The following is a 19,900-nucleotide window of genomic DNA, read 5'->3' on the forward strand; positions in this document are numbered from 1 at the left end:
TCCCCTGCAGGGGACAAAGGACGCTCCCCGAAAGGCAGACACAGGCAAGCGAGCGGCACCAGGCTGCAGAGACAGCGCACGGAGCCTGGAAACACCTGCTATGAGGAGGCCAAGCACGAAGCAGGGAGAAGCGTCTACACCTCCTTGTAAACCTGCCGCCTCCGCACCCACCCCTCAGACGAGCACGGCAGCTGCTGGCTGAACGTGAGCTGGTTTCAGAAAACAATACTTGACCCTTCAAAAAGCTATATCGGTGGAACCTCTATAGACAAAGCCAATCTTTGAAAACAGACTTCACCATCAATAACATTTTATTTTGTAAAGCAGCTTGACAGAAAAACTTTGAATGCATACCCTACATTCACTACAAGGAAACCCACTTTTATATAAAAGGGCCTCAAATCTGTTTGTTTTACCAATTGCTTGAAGAAAAACTTCAAAGCATAAGAAGTCTTCAGTGAGAGGATCACAAAATTTAAATTGAAGTGATTTATCTTCATGTGTCACAAAAACTTCCTACTTAACTGAATAAAATTGGTTTTCTGCAATTTGAGATGAAACTTTATCATGGAAATTTGAATTTCTAAGTAACAATACGGAACTCCTGACCAGCAACGACGGCTAAGAAACACGAGATTCAAGTCTCCAGTGGGCAGAGTGGGCGCCACCCTCTGCCCCACCCCAGGGGCTCCCGCCCGTGCTGGGCTCTCCTGGGGCAGAAAGGGGGCCTCCACACCACACCACTCCTCCTCCAGTGCCCCCATCCCACCCCCGGGAGCCCGTGGCTGCTGTGACTCTCCACCTCTCCGGGTCCCTCTCCTGAAGCCTCTGCCCAAGTCCCCCTGACCCGGAAGGTGGCCAACCATGACCCAGCCACTCCAAGTTCCTGACTGGCACCCAATTGGCAGCTGAAACTCGCCCTGGGGCCACCTCGTTCCTGGGGCCCCAGTCCCACTTCCCAGTCTCCAGCTCATGGAGAGCCCCAGACCTGACCACCCTCCTGTGGCCTGAACAGGGCCACAGAGATGCCTAGGTGCCCCGGCCGCAGAGGGCTCCCAGAACTCCCTCCCCTGGAAGGAGAGCCCACCAGCCCAGGCCCTCCCTGTCGGGGCCCACAGGCTGCCTCCCCGCACGCGCCTGCTGCTCCTGAACACATGGGCGCTCCAGCCAGCACCCTGTTGTGGCCACAAGCACCTCCCCTTCGCTGCCTTATTTTCTCTCCTGAAGGCTTAACTCCAGGAAACATTACATGCTTTTCTTATTTGTCTGGCTTATCTTTCTCTCCCCACCGGGATGCAAGCAGTGAAGGACAGTGTCTCTACCTGCTTTCCTCACTGAGAAGCCCGCTGCTGGCCGGGCCCAGGAGGCTGGAGAGGGGCCTTAAGAAGCTCACCAACAAGATGTGGGAGGCTCCCGGTCACCCCACCTGCCTCGGCCTCTTCTCTGAAGGACCAAGTCCTTAGGGCCCTGTTACTTATACCGGTGTCTACGTAATGCCTTACTCTTACTCGGCCTGACATGTTACTTGCCCTTTAAATATGTCAGCCTTGACTGTTCACCCACGCTGTGAGCTTTCTGATGGAACCCCTGGGAACACCCAGCATCGCACCCACTGTGTGCCTGGCGGCCTGTCAAGTGCCTGCTCTGGGTCCCTGGGGATGGCCATGAAGTGACCCTCGTTTCCTCTTCCTGGCTTCTGTGCTAGCTCAGTGACTTACATGTTAATTCAGATAATGAAGTTCACCTTAGCTTACCTGCTACTTCTGTTTTCTTGTCTTCCTTCTCCTCCCCACTGTGTGCAGTGGACCTCTAGGGTGACCCTGGTTTTGGCCCACAGTGTCGTGATGCATAGTCATGGGCCTCACGGAATGCCTGCCCCGGAGGTGTCCCCAGCGGTCACGCCGCAGGTGGCTCATGTGTGCCACACACCCCGTGACTTGCCCAATCACTGGAGCCCCCCTCTCGCCCTATCCCCGTGCCCCCTTCACTCCAGCGGCCGCCAGCCTGAAAAGCCCTTTTTCTGTTTCTCAGGGTTCACAGACTCGTGAGGCCTGGCGTTCCCACCGCAGCCCATTTCCAGCTCTGAGCACGAAGGCAGCCAGTTTGGCTGGAATGGAACCCAGTAAAGGTAGAGCCAGTAATGAAAGAGAAGCCATGTCGATTCCAGGTGCGGGGCTCAGAGAGGCGTGCCGACATGTCAGGAGGACAGAAGGCATTCTCCACACTCAGCAGAGCAGACGGAAAAGGCAGGAAGCAGATTCTTTCACTTCTATTTAGACCAATTGTGTTTGCCCCACGAGCTCGTAGCTCACCATCTGGAAGTCAGACTACATGTGCCTTTCTTCACATGCATTGTGGCTACACTCACAGCACAGACATGCTTCAGTGGGACACCATTCTCCTCAGCCACGTGGCCCTCAGGTGCTTGGGCCCCTGGCTCATGTGGTGCAGGTAGGGCTTCCCAGGCAAAGCAGGACCAGAGAGTCTGATGGAACCACCGCACGATATGTACTGGGGGGGGATTGTGCCACGCTCCGGGAAGGCGTGCAGAGTGTGCCACAGTCCCTCTGTGTCCTACAGCAGCAGCAGTGTTTTCATGTGGTCCAGAAGGCACACGTCTGAGGGGCGAGTCTCCAGACATGACAGCTCTCTAGTGGTTACCATAAGGACAGCCGACTCAGGGTCCTCAGGGACACCTACACAGGCAGGACCATGCAGAAATGCTTGTTTATTTGCATTCTTGTAAACTGAAGGTGAGCTTTCATCTCTCACCTCAACCCTCCAACTGCTTAGAATGAGATGCTGGGACATAAAAAGTCACCAGGAGAGAGAATCAGAGCAGAACGAGGAAAAACCAACAGCAAAACTGCTCAGCGACACAGCGGAAACGTGTCTGACCTTGTAAAACACCTTCCATGTAACACAACTGTTGTGCAAGTCACAATAAACAGGGACGAGGGACTAAGCTCCCCCTGTGTCTCCAGGAGCCGAGAACAGAGTTGCTGGCTGTTTGGGGAGCCTCAAGGGGTCCAAGAAACCAGACACCGGCTTCCAGGGGCTCTGATGCTCAGGCTGCAAACTTCTGTGATCATGAATGTGACGTGTGTTCCTTATCACTTGTTCTCAGCAGTGTGACTGCGATGTGCTTTGTGTGTGGCGTTTCTGCACAGACCCTGCCTGGATCCCCCAGAACTCGCTGCATCTGCGACCTCACAGCCTTTGCTGACTGCTGTCTCTGGAAGCGCCCGTCTCCCTGCTCCCGGCCCCCAGCGTGGTGGGCCTGCCTGCTCAGTTCTGCACCTTCCGTCTTTCTTCCTTCCACCCTTCACTCTGCACTTCTTGGCCTGCTTCCAGCTACTAATTTTCTTTTATGCTGAATCTAATCTGCTGTTTAAACTCATCTTTGAGTTCTTAATTTTAGTTATTGTATTTCTCAGGACTAGAATTTCCATTTGATTATCTTAATAGATTCAAATGATCTGGTGAAATTCCCAAGTTTTTCACCTTTCTTCTCCATTCCTCCCTATTTCTTGAATGCCTTATTCACAGCTGGTTCTAATTCCTTGCGTAACACGAGTGCCTTCCTCGCCTGAGGTGCACCTCTGCCCTGTCTCCTGGCACGCCTCGCCTGGTAAGGTTTTATCGAATGAATGTGACAAATGCCAGCAGTCTTAGCTAATGACATCTTCTTCCAGAATGGCCCCCCTTGCCTCTGCTCAGCAGAGAGACCCTCCGGACACTGAGCAGGCTATGGGGCGGGATGGGTCTGCAAAGAGCCAACTGCCCTGCCCCCTGCTCTGCCCCCTGCTCTGGGTGTGCAGCCTCATGCTATGCTCGGCGGTCATCGCCCTTACTCTGCTCAGCACCTCAAGACTCCAAGACTGCCACCGGTGCACCATGTCACTCAGCAGCTCCATGCGGTTTCTTCCCTTCCATCCCATGCTCAGGAGCTGGGGAACCCACAGGGGTGTTGGCTCTCCTGTCACCCAGATGGGCCAGCTGCCAGGCTCTCCCACTTCCTCTCTAGACCCGGAGGCTGCCAGAGCCCTGCTCTGCCGGCTGCTCTGGGCTCCACGGACCTTTTCACTGGACCCTCACCCAGTGCCCGAACTGGCCAGTATCTTGAGGAAAAGGGTCTTGGGCTTGAGGCCTGCTCCTCACGTGGCTTTACCTCCTCTGGGATCTGTCCTCTCAGGGGATTCTCCCCAGCAGCCCTTAGATTCCTTCCACAGATACTTACATATCTTATGAAAGAAACTCTGGCTTTTCTAGTTTCTGGGCAGGAGGAGGTGTGCACCCCACCGGGATCGGGTCATCTAACAGAGGCCTTTGTGAACCAGCTCTGCCCTGCTGCGAATCAGCTAGGACACCTGTTAGTGTTGTCTAGATATTTGTTAAGGGTGTTTTTAATCTGTCGACACACTGTGTGACAACACGTAGAAGAGGAGAGCCGGGGACCATCTTCTCGTTGAAGTCCGTGTACTAGTGGGGTACTGTTCAGGGCGCACGGCCCCTTTGGTCATTCCTGAGCTCCCAAGGTACTGCACAGCCAGGTCCCCACCCTGCCGTGGGAGCAGTCAGATGTCTCCTGGAATGTGGATATGCCAGAACCATGACATTCCCACTACAGGAATGCCATCAGGATGGAAAACAGGTCCGGCTGACGCCTCTGCCCTGTGGGTACCTGCCTCTGAGCACCTGCATCTCCTGGTCCCCAGGTCAGCTGTGAGCAGCCTCCACGCTAAGAAATCATCATCCTTTAGAATAAATCTGCTTTTATTCCTGGGGGACACAGCACTATGCTTCCCTGCTGGCTGAGGAGTGAGCGCGAGCTCACGGCACCTCCGTCCTGGTGTGTCCTTCCTTTAGGAACGTCACTAAGGTCCTAGAGTCCCAACTGACCTCGGAGGAGGTGGCCGCCTCGGGCTGCTTCTCTAGATTGCAAGCAGAGCACCTGTCTAGATCTTTGGTGGGAAAAACTTAAATATTCTGATTTTTTAAACTCAAAACCAATGATTTATTTTGAATGTTGAGTATTTTAATATGTATTTTAAACAATGAAATATTTTACTATATTTGCTTTTCTTTCCCAAATAAGTGGACACTGTTAGTCAAAAAGAACAAAAGGAAAAAACATACCACTGTAAACATAGATTTCTTGTATTGACTTCAGAAAGCCTAGGACCTGCTGGCCTTCTCGTGGGCGCTGGCGTCCCTGTCGGTGGCACCCGGGCCTGGCTGACTCTCTCCCCCCGGCACAGCCTCCTGCCCTCTGCCGCTCTCCTCAGGCTGGTACATGAAGTCGACGCCGGATGCTTTTGTTAGGAAGCCAGCTGCTTTCTTCCTTTTAATTTGCTGCTTCTTTTTCAGTTTCCTTTTTCTGTTTCTGCTGACTGTGGGGCCGTCTGGGTGCCGTGGCCGCAGTGTGTCCTGTGGGAGAATCTGCTGGATCTCTGGTTCTGCTCGCCCTTCATGAGCATTATTGGGATTTTTAAATGTTTTCTTTGATTTATGCTTTCTAATTCTTCTTCTCTTTGGTTGGTCATCAGGATCCTGATCTATAAAGACAAAAATTCACATACAACCATTTTCTATATAATGGAACCATAACAAACATTAAGCTTATCAAGTTTCCCATTACCATTTTGTAAATTTAGTAGAAAAGGCATTAAAATTTTTACGTCAGTGATTCTCAGCTTTGCCTCAGCTAGTTTATACCATCAAGGATCCTGGACTCCCATGAACTAAATTAACAGCCTACCTGTTCTCCTAAAAACGGCATGTTTCACACCGTTCCCCACAGTCATAGCCGTGACAAATGGTGGGTCTAATGATGTCAGAGTCATTGCAATTTCATTGGGAGCAAAATTTCATTCCTGTGGCCTTGGGGAAAAAACAGGAATTCTTATGTGTTTAAAAATTTTACTTTGGTGCCTTCTAAGTTACTCGTGTGTAAGAATCAAAAGTAAGTAGCACCGACTTGCCCACCTGAAACCGCAGGCACATCGAGATGCAGATGAGGCCTGGGCCCTCCGTCGCAGCTGGCAGACCTGTGCTGGGCTGGTGGCGTGCTGGGGACCTGAACAGCCGGCTGCCTGCGTGCGGGTGACTCCGTGGCGTCAGGCAGGCTCATGGGGGGCAGATGCAGAGAGGCAACACACAGATCCGGCCTGCACCTGCCAGAGTGGATCAGGGCTAAGCTGGCCCTGAGCACAATTCTCATGTCAGAAGTTCTCGGTGCTTTCCGAGCTGTCACCTGCCTGCCACAGGCTGCCACGTGGCATCACACGGCGGCCCTTGGAGAGGCACCGCAGGAACTACTCAGGGGACCCGCTGCTGCCAGAGACTGGACAGAAAGTGCCCAGCTCGTCCTTGCCTGGTGGGTGGCGTCAAACGCCTGGAGCCGCCTCGGCACCTGATGACCTTGCTCACCTCAGACCCAGCGCCGGCGAGTTCCCGTGTGGTCGGGACCAGTGGGTCCCAACACACAGGTGCTCTGAACAACAAAGGCCATTTCTTCCTTAAAAATCTCACTGCTAGTTTTCAAGTGAGAGCCCCCATTTTCTCTGATAGGCTTGCTGACCACACCTCTGAGTCCTGGTGCTGACCCTCAATTTGGCACGAAGCCAGACCACTCCTCATAAAACCGCAACATGAGGCCTGACGACTCCTTGATTAATGTATTTTATGTCCCTCCACCACCACAATGGGTTCCTGAATCAGCAATTTCCATTTAAGTGTTAATCAATATTAGGGACCAAAGCTTAGCAGACAAAGCGGATCCACGTGGAGCTTTGCAGGGCTGACTAAGGAGTGGGTATTATGAAATACAAACGTTTCAAAAATGACCATTCCTTATGAATCAGTTTATTTCCCAGGTTCAATTAAAAAAAACAAAACACTTAATTTCTTGTTGTTTTCTATTAAAAAAACATAGCTTGCCTTTATTAGTTCAGAGGAAAGTAATGTACAGGGTGTCCTATCATGGATGTAAATGCAGTGGGACCCACGTGGTAGGCTACCGGGCGGCAGACTGGCATCCTGACTATCCACCGAGAGTGGCCAGCCTCCCTCAGGCTCTGCCAGCCCAGCGAAGTGCATCTTATCCTCGGTGGGTCATTTCTCTTTGTAAGTGGTGAGACTACATTATGAACGACTGCACACTGAGAATGATCACACTACTGACCTGCCATTGGAAAAGGAAAAGGCTGCAAAATAGTATCATAAGAAGGGGAGGTGGCAAAAAGGCCGTAAAATGGTAAGTATATCACACTCTGTCATACAAACATGTCCAAGTGTGTGTAATTTCTAAAGGGAAACCTTAATATTTGTTACTATATGGAGGTGTACCCTGTTTTCTTTGGCTGGTGCGAGTTCTCTGGGGTTTTTTTCCCCACTGCACTTTTCTGATTTCCAACCACAGGACATCAAGCAGACACTGCTTTTGTAACAAGGAAAACTTAATTTTAAACTTGATGAAATTATGACATCTCAAAATATATGGGATGCTACTAAATTCTACTTAAAGGGAAACTGATCGTCTTACATGTACCAGGAAAGAAAGCGACACATCAATGATGCAAGCATTCATTTCAAGCTGGAAAAACAATAGCCAATCAAACCCAATGAAAGTAGAAGGGAAGAAAGAACAACAAATTTAAGACAGAAAATGAGAAATAGAGAAACTGACCAGCTTCGAAACTTTGAAGAAAGAAAACAGACAATGGCAAAACTGTGTGAGGACAGGGCGAAGGCAGGGGGTACTGAGTCAGGGGCGAGCGTGAACACCCTGCAAACGGCCGGCCACCAGGAGGACACCGCAAGCAGTTTGGTGCAAGCAGACCAGATGGTCTACATGAAGTGGAGCATTCTGACAGCACAGATGTCCAAGCGGACACTCAAAGAGATGACAATCTTAACAGTCCGGTGTGTGGTGCATATTTGAAAAGTTGAATCTACTTAAAAGTAACCCCACCAAAGGACTTCAGGCCTGCAAGGAGTCAGCTGGGGGTTCTGCTAAACATTTAAGCAAAAAACGAAGGCCCAGTTACCGTGTGTCCCAAGGTCAGGACACCAAGCAGGGACACTGGCTTTCCTGGGTTTGGGGGTCTGCCAGGCAAGCCCACGAGAAGCAGGAGCCTCAGCAGTGGCCTGGGCTGGCCTAGCAGTCGACTTGGTGATGGGGGTGCCTGCAGTGTGTGTGGTGGTGCTGTGGTGGCAGAGGACGCAGAAACCAGGGGGGTGCAAATGCAGACAGTGCCCACAGCCCTGCTGCCAGGTATTCCAAAACCTGCAAGCTGACCTGCACAGGGAGGGGCCACCTCCCTGTGGCAGGGTTGGGGGCTGGGCGGTGGCCCCTCCACTCTGCATACGAGGTACCCCCAACCCCTGGATCTCACAGTTTCCAGGAGGAGAGCCCCTGATGCTTCTGGGAAATGAAGTACTGGACAAAGCTTCTCCCCAGGAGCTGATGCAGGAGGTGGTCACCTGACGCTATCTTACTTAAAATGTACGTGCCTACAAGGGTCCCGAGGGTGACTGCTGCAGTCATACACATTGAGCATCTCAGAAGAAACGATGTTTATGAACAATTTTCACATACGAGACGAAGGGGAAAGTTTCCTTGGGGATTGGAGTGAAACAAGCCACTGGATGAACACGAGCATAATGACCGGGAAGAAGGACCCTGAGGTGCCCCTGCAAAGGTGTTGCAAGTTAATTTCCAGGGTGTATGGTCTCAGCGGCAGCTGCTGGAAGCCATGGCACACGCCTCAGCGGCCACCTGTTCAGACAAACCGTTTCTTTGTGACAACGTCTTTCCTCAGTTTCTTTGGTCTCTTACGGACACGAAGCGTGCGTCAAACGAACACTGCATCTCCAGCTTGGGGAACGGCGCCCCTGACCCGAAACCTGGCCACATGCCCTGCTTTCCAGCCTGGCCTCCTTATAGGTGCAAGGACGGCCAGGCAGTCACGGTCAGTAAGACACTGGGGGTGGATTACAGGTACACTTAGCCTGTGGTAGAGTATGAACTGCACACTGAATCCCAGTAGCCACCTGGTTGGGACTTCTATTTCTGATGCAGGTATCTACATATAAAGTGTTTCTTTCTGGGAAAAGAAACCGACTAACCATGAAAGGGTGGACCTGGTTCTTTCTCTTTATTTCCTGGTCAGTTGAAAATGAAAATTTTTTTACATGTTACCTGTTTTGACTTTCTCATAATCTTGTATGTTGTAAACATTTTTTGACAACCTGTGACTGGCCCAAGGGGGCAGCGTTCTCGGGCTTGATCCCGTGTGGGATGAGGTTTCTCTACACCAGGGGTGGCTGCGGCCCCGCACCCCGTGGGTGGCAGGGGCCGGGGATGCCCAGCTCCCAGCAGACAGCACACAACGTGGCCCCTGGAAGAAGACGCTGTTGACACAGTTGACAGTGATGCCGATACTGTGGGCTCTCAGCACCTGGCCAGCTTCATGGCCCCACCTGCACAGCCAGCTCGATCACTTTAACTGCCTCAGTTGCGTCCCTTTCCTCTGGGCACGCACGGCCTGGCGTCTGGCACGGCCACCTGGAGCACAGCATGCTGGCCGGCCCACGATCTGAGCTCCAGGCCCTTCTGCGTAGTGAAGGCGGTAGGGAACTGTCACTTGGAAGCTGGCAACTGACTCTCTGTAGTCCGGGAGGCACACTGATTTTGAGAGCCCCACTGGCCACAACATGCCGTGCAGTTTTACAAGTAGTCATGACTCATCAAAACTCTACGAGCTGCCATTTGGCACCCACATTCTGATGAACTGCTGCCGTAGAAATAGGCACCAAAATAAGCCAGTCTTCAGATTACCCCACCCTTGCGGTGACACCATGACATGCTGAAATGAGCTAAGTGTTCAAAAGGAAAAGTGAGTTTTAGCGTAGATTTGTAGTTAAGGCCACCAATGCACGTGACCACTGCTCTTCAGCCACCAATGTCCTCTGGCTGCCAAGTCAAAGTCTAAGCTTACATTTAATGGTGATCTAGGCCGTACACATGAAGTGGTTGTTACAATATGATGATGTGAGATGCTTCCAGATACTCTGGGTCTACTGCCTGCATGAAATCTAGGACACGCTGTAATAACAGGTACAACACAGTCAGCGAGGCCGAAACAGGCCTGTGGAGGGAGACGAGTCTGGGTCACGGTCCAGGAAGACTGGCTTCCAAGGGCGCATGTGTGCCTGGGCAGCATGGAAGACACTGTTTGTTTGGCCTTGATGGTGAAGCCTAGACCAAGAGGAACAGGGAGTGGGGTTTGGCCGGGCCAGCTCTCGGCACAGCTTTGTCACCAAAGGGCTCTGGCCATGGCACCTTTGGGGCTGGGACTTCCCAGCGACCCACACTGCAGCTGGGGCTGGGGGACTTTAGGAGCTCCCTGTCACTGCAGAACAGTGATGCCCTTGGTTCTGAACATCAGAGCAGCACCTTGCCAGGAGCGCAAGGGGGGCACGGCTCTGATGGCCTGAGCCCCAAGGGGCTGACCCGAGGCGGGCCACTTTCAGCCCAGGTGACACGGAGAGAGCCCACGACACCTTCATGATGCAAGGGGCTGGTGAACACGCAGTGGGCTGGACGCTGCGTTTCCGTGACCAGAGTGGGTGCTGATGGCAATCAGATTGGATCTGCTCCAATAAGCACAGACGTGGGCACCTGTGATGAGCATATAGTAAACATGTGCCAACACAATCACCGTGACCTCAGCTGCCACTGCCTGCATTCTTTTCTGAAACAGGTTTTGATACTGAAATAATCTCCAAATTTCCTACATTTGTTTTTGAATAGGCTTAAATTATATGTATTAAGAGAATGTTTTTATTTCTTTTCATGTTTATATATTTGGGTCTTAAAACTGAGAAATACAGGAGAGGTTATTAGGTTTTAAGTCTCACCCACAAAAACACATTGATACATAGTTTCCAAAACAATTCACATTTAGATTCATTAATTTTCTATGCTAACTTTCAATAAAATAGTGACCATTTTATAAGTGGTAAAATAAACAGCTTAAAATAGAGCAATAAAATACTAAATCCCTTAAATAAAATGTTAAAACCATGAAGAAAGTCATTAAATTAAAATTAGGTGAAGGGGGATTTTTTAAAAGAATGTGAATGTTAGAGTCATTACACAGCATAAGTGAGGAAATGGCATACTGAAATTATTCCATAAATAAAAAGCTGTAAGTGGCTGAAACAGAGTAAATATATCCCCTAAAAACAAAACAAAGACCTAAAAAAAGGAGGAGAAACAGCACGAAACAGGGCAGGCGGCTGGGGGGCCTTCAGCACCTGCCTCCCTCCTGGTCGCCTGGCCCCTTACCCCAAGCAGAGGTGCGATCTCAGGGGAGGGGAGGGGTGAGGGGCTCAGGCAGAGCCGCTGCCAGCAGGGCCTGTCCATGTGTCTGGGCAAGGACGATGGGAGCAGGGGGCAGAGCGCACAGGGACATCCAGGGCTGAGCCCAGTCCTCAGCCCTGACACACAGGAACGGCTTCCAATGTGCCTCCCAGAGCCACTCAGGGCTGTGGCCTCAGCTTCACAGGAGACCCAAAGCCTGCTTGCTCAGCCCGGTAACGAGGTTGAGGGTGCAGGACCCATGCCCAGGATGTGGTCAGCACCACACTGCACTCCTGCCCTGTCCACAGTAACTCATGGGAACAGTCAATCTGGATTTTCACTTCCCAACGTGCTCTCTGGAGGCTCTATTATCTGTTCTTTTGAGGCTATGTATCTGTTCCTTGAGCCTCATGTCACACCCCTGCCTTTCTGACAGGTGATACTACTGTCCTGAACTTGCTAGCTGACCTCTTACATGTACCACGGCAGCCAGGGGCTTAGAGCTTATCTCCCCAAAGGACACATTTCCATATCGGCCTTCTAAGGGTAACATCTTGATGTAACCTAGCTTGAAGAATTTCCAGTTAGTTTAGGCACAAACATGGCTCAACATGCTTTTGTAAAATAGAAGTGTATGTTAGTAATTAAGTATGATAGGTAGAAAACATAACTAATATGAAGAACCGCCTAACTTTCTTGTTTTAAGTATGAACGTCTCCTGCATAACCTGTAGACCAGGCCTCTTAGGCAATGGCTACACATAAATGAGCACAATTATTTTTACAAGAAGAAAAGAATGTAGCATGAGCACAATTATTTTTACAAGAAGAATGTAGCTATTGGTCTAGGTTATACGCAGAACTCCTAGTAATGTAAAATAATTTACAAAAATATGGAGAAATGGGAGAGAGGTGGAAGATGGCGGCGTGAGTAGAGCAGCGGAAATCTCCTCCCAAAACAACATATATCTATGAAAATATAACAAAGACAACTCTTCCTAGAATAAAGACCAGAGGACACAGGACAATATCCAGACCACATCCGCACCTGAGAGAACCCAGCGCCTCGCGAAGGGGGTGAGATACAAGCCCCGGCTCCGCGGGAGCCGAGCGCCCCTCCCCCCAGCTCCCGGCGGGAGAAGAGCAGGCAGAGCGGGAGGGAGACGGAGCCCAGGACTGCCGAGCACCCAGCCCCAGCCATCCGGGCCAGAGCACAGGGCCCTCGATACTAGGAAAACAGGGCAGCAAGAACAGTGAGCAGGCACTGGAGGCTGGGCGACAGAGGACATAAGAAAAGCGCGCGACCATTTTTTTTTTTTTTTTTGCTTTTTTGCTGTTTTGTTTTGGCGAGCGCTTTTTGGAAGTCTTAAAGGGATAGGGACCCCAATACTAGGGAAACAGGGCAGCAAGACCAGTGAGCAGAGGCCTGAGGCTGGCAGCGGAGAATAAAGAAAAACGAACGACCACCTTTTTTTTTTAATTAAAAAATTTTTTTTTTTTTTTTTTTTTTTTTTTTGGTGGTCGTTGTTTTGTTTTGGCAGGTGCTTTTTGCAAGTCTTAAAGGGGCAGGGCGGGTCACTTAATCCAGAGGTAGGGAATCCGGGATCTCTGGGCACCCTAACCCCTGGGCTGCAGGGAGCAGGCAGGCCCCTTACGGAGATAAATAGCCTCCCAGCAGCTCCTGCTCCAACGCGACTCCACCATTTTGGAGCAGCTGCAGGAGCCAGGCCACGCCCACAGCAACAGCGGAGATTAACTCCATAGCAGCCGGGCAGGAAGCAGAAACCCTGTCTGCGCGCAGCTGCGCAGCACAAGCCACTAGAGGCCGCTGTTCTCCCAGGAGAGGAGGGCCACAAATCAACAAGAAAGGAAGTCCTTCCAGCCGTCACTCGTCCCAGTTCTGCAGACTATTCCTATCACCATGAAAAGGCAAAGCTACAGGCAGACAAAGATCACAGAGACAACACCAGAGAAGGAGACAGACCTAACCAGTCTTCCTGACAAAGAATTCAAAATAAGAATCATAAACATGCTGACAGAGATGCAGAGAAATACGCAAGAGAAAGGGATGAAGTCCGGAGGGAGATCACAGATGCCAGAAAGGAGATCGCAGAAATGAAACAAACTGTGGAAGGGTTTATAAGCAGAATGGATAGAATGCAAGAGGCCATTGATGGAATTGAAATCAGAGAACAGGAACGCATAGAAGCTGACATAGAGAGAGACAAAAGGATCTCCAGGAATGAAACAATATTAAGAGAACTGTGTGACCAATCCAAAAGGAACAATATCCGTATTATAGGGGTCCCAGAAGAAGAAGAGAGAGGAAAAGAGATGGAAAGTATCTTAGAAGAAATAATTGCTGAAAACTTCCCCAAACTGGGGGAGGAAATAATCGAACAGAACACGGAAATACACAGAACCCCCAACAGAAAGAATCCAAGGAGGACAACACCAAGACACATAATAATTAAAATGGCAAAGATCAAGGACAAGGAAAGTGTTAAAGGCAGCTAGAGAGAAAAAGGTCACCTATAAAGGAAAACCCATCAGGCTAACATCAGATTTCTCAACAGAAACCCTACAGGCCAGAAGAGAATGGCATGATATATTTAATACAATGAAACAGAAGGGCCTTGAACCAAGGATACTGTATCCAGCACGACTATCATTCAAATATGACGGTGGGATTAAACAATTCCCAGACAAACAAAAGCTGAGGGAATTTGCTTTCCACAAACCACCACTACAGAACATCTTACAGGGACTGCTCTAGATGGGAGCACTCCTAGAAAGAGCACAGCACAAAACACCCAACATATGAAGAATCGAGGAGGAGGAACAAGAAGGGAGAGAAGAAAAGAATCTCCAGACAGTGTATATAACAGCTCAATAAGCGAGCTAAGTTAGGCAGTAAGATACTAAAGAGGCTAACCTTGAACCTTTGGTAACCACGAATTTGAAGCCTGCAATGGCAATAAGTACATATCTTTCAATAGTCACCCTAAATGTTAATGGGTTGAACGCACCAATCAAAAGACACAGAGTAACAGAATGGATAAAAAAGGAAGACCCATCTATATGCTGCTTACAAGAAACTCACCTCAAACACAAAGACATGTACAGACTAAAAGTCAAGGGATGGAAAAACATATTTCAAGCAAACAACAGTGAGAAGAAAGCAGGGGTTGCAGTACTAATATCAGACAAAATAGACTTCAAAACAAAGAAAGTAACAAGAGATAGAGAAGGACACTACATAATGATAAAGGGCTCAGTCAAACAAGGGGATATAACCATTCTAAATATATATGCACCCAACACAGGAGCACCAGCATATGTGAAACAAATACTAACAGAACTAAAGGGGGATATAGACTGCAATGCATTCATTCTAGGAGACTTCAACACACCACTCACCCCAAACGATAGATCCACTGGGCAGAAAATAAGTAAGGACACGGAAGCACTGAACAACACAGTAGAGCAGATGGACCTAATAGACCTCTATAGAACTCTACATCCAAAAGCAATAGGATATACATTCTTCTCAAGTGCACATGGAACATTCTCCAGAATAGACCACATACTAGGCCACAAAAAGAGCCTCAGAAAATTCCAAAAGATTGAAATCCTACCAACCAACTTTTCAGACCACAAAGGCATAAAACTAGAAATAAACTGTACAAAGAAAGCAAAAAGGCTCACAAACACATGGAGGCTTAACAACACATTCCTAAATAATCAATGGATCAATGACCAAATCAAAATGGAGATCCAGCAATATATGGAAACAAACGACAACAACAACACAAAGCCCCAACTACTGTGGGACGCAGCAAAAGCAGTCTTAAGAGGAAAGTATATAGCAATCCAGGCATATTTAAAAAAGGAAGAACAATCCCAAATGAATGGTCTAATGCCACAATTATCGAAATTGGAAAAAGAAGAACAGATGAGGCCTAAGGTCAGCAGAAGGAGGGACATAATAAAGATCAGAGAAGAAATAAATAAAATTGAGAAGAATAAAACAATAGCAAAAATCAATGAAACCAAGAGCTGGTTCTTCGAGAAAATAAACAAAATAGATAAGCCTCTAGCCAGACTTATTAAGAAGAAAAGAGAGTCAACACAAATCAACAGTATCAGAAACGAGAAAGGAAAAATTACGACGGACCCCACAGAAATACAAAGAATTATTAGAGAATACTATGAAAACCTATATGCTAACAAGCTGGGAAACCTAGGAGAAATGGACAACTTCCTAGAAAAATACAACCTTCCAAGATTGACCCAGGAAGAAACAGAAAATCTAAACAGACCAATTACCAGCAACGAAATTGAAGTGGTAATCAAAAAACTACCAAAGAACAAAACCCCCGGGCCAGATGGATTTACCTCAGAATTTTATCAGACATACAGGGAAGGCATAATACCCATTCTCCTTAAAGTTTTCCAAAAAATACAGGAGGAGGGGATACTCCCAAACTCATTCTATGAAGCTAACATCACCCTAATACCAAAACCAGGCAAAGACACCACCAAAAAGAAAACTACAGACCAATATCCCTGATGAACGTAGATGCAAAAATACTCAACAAAATATTAGCAAACCGAATTCAAAAATACATCAAAAGGATCATACACCATGACCAAGTGGGATTCATCCCAGGGATGCAAGGATGGTACAACATTCGAAAGTCCATCAACATCATCCACCACATCAACAAAAAGAAAGACAAAAACCACATGATCATCTCCATAGATGCTGAAAAAGCATTTGACAGAGTTCAACATCCATTCATGATAAAAACTCTCAGCAAAATGGGAATAGAGGGCAAGTACCTCAACATAATAAAGGCCATCTATTATAAACCCACAGCCAACATTATATTGAACAGCGAGAAGCTGAAAGCATTTCCTCTGAGATCGGGAACTAGACAGGGATGCCCACTCTCTCCACTGTTATTTAACATAGTACTGGAGGTCCTAGCCACGGCAATCAGACAAAACAAAAAAATACAAGGAATCCAGATTGGTAAAGAAGAAGTTAAACTGTCACTATTTGCAGATGACATGATACTGTACATAAAAAACCCTAAAGACTCCACCCCAAAACTACTAGAACTGATATCGGAATACAGCAAAGTTGCAGGATACAAAATCAACACACAGAAATCTGTGGCTTTCCTATATACTAACAATGAACCAACAGAAAGAGAAATCAGGAAAACAACTCCATTCACAATTGCATCAAAAAAAATAAAATACCTAGGAATAAACCTAACCAAAGAAGTGAAAGACTTATACTCTGAAAACTACAAGTCACTCTTAAGAGAAATTAAAGGGGACACTAACAGATGGAAACTCATCCCATGCTCGTGGCTAGGAAGAATTAATATCGTCAAAATGGCCATCCTGCCCAAAGCAATATACAGATTTGATGCAATCCCTATGAAACTACCAGCAACATTCTTCAATGAACTGGAACAAATAATTCAAAAATTCATATGGAAACACCAATGACCCCGAATAGCCAAAGCAATCCTGAGAAAGAAGAATAAAGTAGGGGGGATCTCACTCCCCAACTTCAAGCTCTACTATAAAGCCATAATAATCAAGACAATTTGGTACTGGCACAAGAGCAGAGCCACAGACCAATGGAACAGACTAGAGAATCCAGACGTTAACCCAGACATATATGGTCAATTAATATTTGATAAAGGAGCCATGGACATACAATGGCGAAATGACAGTCTCTTCAACAGGTGGTGCTGGCAAAACTGGACGGCTACATGTAGGAGAATGAAACTGGACCATTGTCTAACCCCATATACAAAAGTAAACTCAAAATGGATCAAAGACCTGAATGTAAGTCATGAAACCATTAAACTCTTGGAAGAAAACATAGGCAAAAACCTCTTAGACATAAATATGAGTGACCTCTTCTTGAACATATCTCCCCGGGCAAGGAAAACAACAGCAAAAATGAACAAGTGGGACTACATTAAACTGAAAAGCTTCTGTACAGCAAAAGACACCATCAATAGAACAAAAAGGAACCCTACAGTATGGGAGAATATCTTTGAAAATGACACATCCGATAAAGGCTTGACGTCCAGAATATATAAAGAGCTCACACGCCTCAACAAACAAAAAACAAATAACCCAATTAAAAAATGGGCAGAGGAACTGAACAGTTTTCCATAAAAGAAATACAGATGGCCAACACACACATGAAAAGATGCTCCACATCGCTAATTATCAGAGAAATGCAAATTAAAACTACAATGAGGTATCACCTCACACCAGTAAGGATGGCTGCCATCCAAAAGACAAACAACAACAAATGTTGGCGAGGCTGTGGAGAAAGGGGAACCCTCCTACACTGCTGGTGGGAATGTAAGTTAGTTCAACCATTGTGGAAAGCAGTATGGAGGTACATCAAAATGCTCAAAATAGACCTACCATTTGACCCAGGAATTGCACTCCTAGGAATTTACCCTAAGAATGCAGCAATCAAGTATGAGAAAGATCAGTGCACCCCTATGTTTATCGCAGCACTATTTACAATAGCCAAGAATTGGAAGCAACCTAAATGTCCATCGATAGATGAATGGATAAAGAAGATGTGGTACATATACACAATGGAATACTATTCAGCCATAAGAAGAGGGCAAATCCAATCATTTGCAGCAACATGGATGGAGCTGGAGGGTATTATGCTCAGTGAAACAAGCCAAGCGGAGAAAGAGAAATACCAAATGATTTCACTTATCTGTGGAGTATAAGAACAAAGGAAAAACTGAAGGAACAAAACAGCAGCAGAATCACAGATCTCAAGAATGGATTAACAGTTACCAAAGGGAAAGGGACTGGGGAGGATGGGTGGGTGGGGAGGGATAAGGGGGGGGAGAAGTGGGGGGGTATTAAGATTAACATGCATGGGGGGGTAGGAGAAAAGGGAGGGCTGTACAACACCGAGAAGGCAAGTAATGATTCTACAACATTTTGCTATGCTGATGGACAGTGACTGTAAAGGGGTTTATGGGGGAGACCTGGTATAGGGGAGAGCCTAGTAAACATAATATTCGTCATGTAAGTGTAGATTAGTGATACCAAAAACAAAACAAAACAAAACATAACAAAAAAAAAAGGGCAGTTCCTGTGTGGTAACCTCCAATGAGTTCTACACAAGGGTATAAAGGGCATATAAAAGTGTAGGCAAAGGGTCTGTTTGTGTTTATACAGAGGATCAAAGCCTAATTGGGCTACCCCAAAAATGAACTAAGATACAATATGAAAAAGAACTTCCAACATCAGCACTCTCTGGAAGACTCATGCCAGAAGATGATCATCAAAAAACCCGAACAAAGATCCACGCACTGCTACAGCTGTAGATGCACTCATCCCACCAGCTCCTGGACTTGCCATGGGAATGAAGGAGATATCTAAGCTGGCCTGTGCTTACAGTAAAACAACAAATTTGACTGGATCTATACTGTTGGAACTCAACCAAGAATTAGGAGAAGTGCAAATTGTAGCGCTCCAAAATCTTACAACTACAGACTATTTACTGTTAAAAGAACATAAGGGATGTGAACATTCCCCAGGAATGGGTTGTTTTAATTTGTCTGATTTCTCTCAGACTGTTCAAGTTCAGTTGGACAATATCCACCATATCATAGATACGTTTTCACAAATGCCTAAGGTGCCTAACTGGTTTTCTTGGTTTCACTGGAGATGGCTGGTAATTACAGGTATGCTTTGGTTATGTAACTATACTCCTATTATGTTAATGTGTGTGTGCAATTTAAGTAGTAGCTTAAAACCTATACATGCTGAAGTTACTCTACAAGAAGATATGTCAAAGAAATAATCAATCTTCCCATGTTTTCTTCCGCCTGCTACTTCTATAGCTTTTCTTCTTCCTTCCTAATTACAGCCCTTAAATAGAATTCGTGCCTCATATCAAATTTACCGAGTATCATAATTCTTCCAAGTGGTAAAGATACCTCAAGACAAATGCTGGGCATAGAAGCTACAGGGCATAAATATGCAAAGAAATAAAAAGCTAACCATTTCAAACAATAAGGCTTCTCTCTCACTTACTAACTTTACATTTCCCTGTATGGCCCCGGAAGATGACTGGTTAGCCAGAGACGGGTAAGATTCCTCAAGGGAGGAACAACCTAAGACAGGCACAGTCGCAGGGGGGTCATCAGGTGAGAAATTGGGGATCAACAGAGGTGAGGCTTAGAACCTCACCCCCCCTGTTCTGAGAGAAATCGTCTGCATCCGTGGATGTTTTATTGCCCTTGTCTAGCTTGGATGAACACATAGTCTACAGGCACACACCTGATCATCTACATTTGCTCTCTTACAACACTTAACTATGTTTTCTACCTTTATCTTGTATCTACCTACCACTTCAGCATTTTATTAAAATAATAATAATAAAGAGAGAAATGTGGTAGCCACATATAAATCAAGTATAAAAACCAAATGAGTATTCATATTTGAACTGACT

The 19,900-nt window shown here is 47.2% G+C and overlaps 1 protein-coding gene across 3 annotated transcripts in view; it reads right to left on the reverse strand.

Annotated features, from left to right (window-relative positions):
- Positions 1-4,993: 4,993 nt before the first annotated feature.
- The window catches only part of ERICH1 (glutamate rich 1), a 45,394-nt gene continuing 30,487 nt past the window's right edge, over positions 4,994-19,900 (reverse strand). Inside the window, exons 4-5 of one of the 3 annotated variants that reach the window (XM_057505035.1) lie at positions 5,989-6,176; positions 5,764-5,883 (exon numbers count right to left, since the gene is read on the reverse strand). In XM_057505035.1, coding sequence (XP_057361018.1) covers positions 6,130-6,176 — 47 coding nt within the window. In that variant the 3' untranslated portion in view covers positions 5,764-5,883; positions 5,989-6,129. The other 2 variants (XM_036898231.2, XM_057505037.1) reach the window with 2 other exon arrangements.

Source organism: Manis pentadactyla, chromosome 7 (assembly GCF_030020395.1).
Source record: "Manis pentadactyla isolate mManPen7 chromosome 7, mManPen7.hap1, whole genome shotgun sequence".
Taxonomy (NCBI): Eukaryota; Metazoa; Chordata; class Mammalia; order Pholidota; family Manidae; genus Manis; species Manis pentadactyla.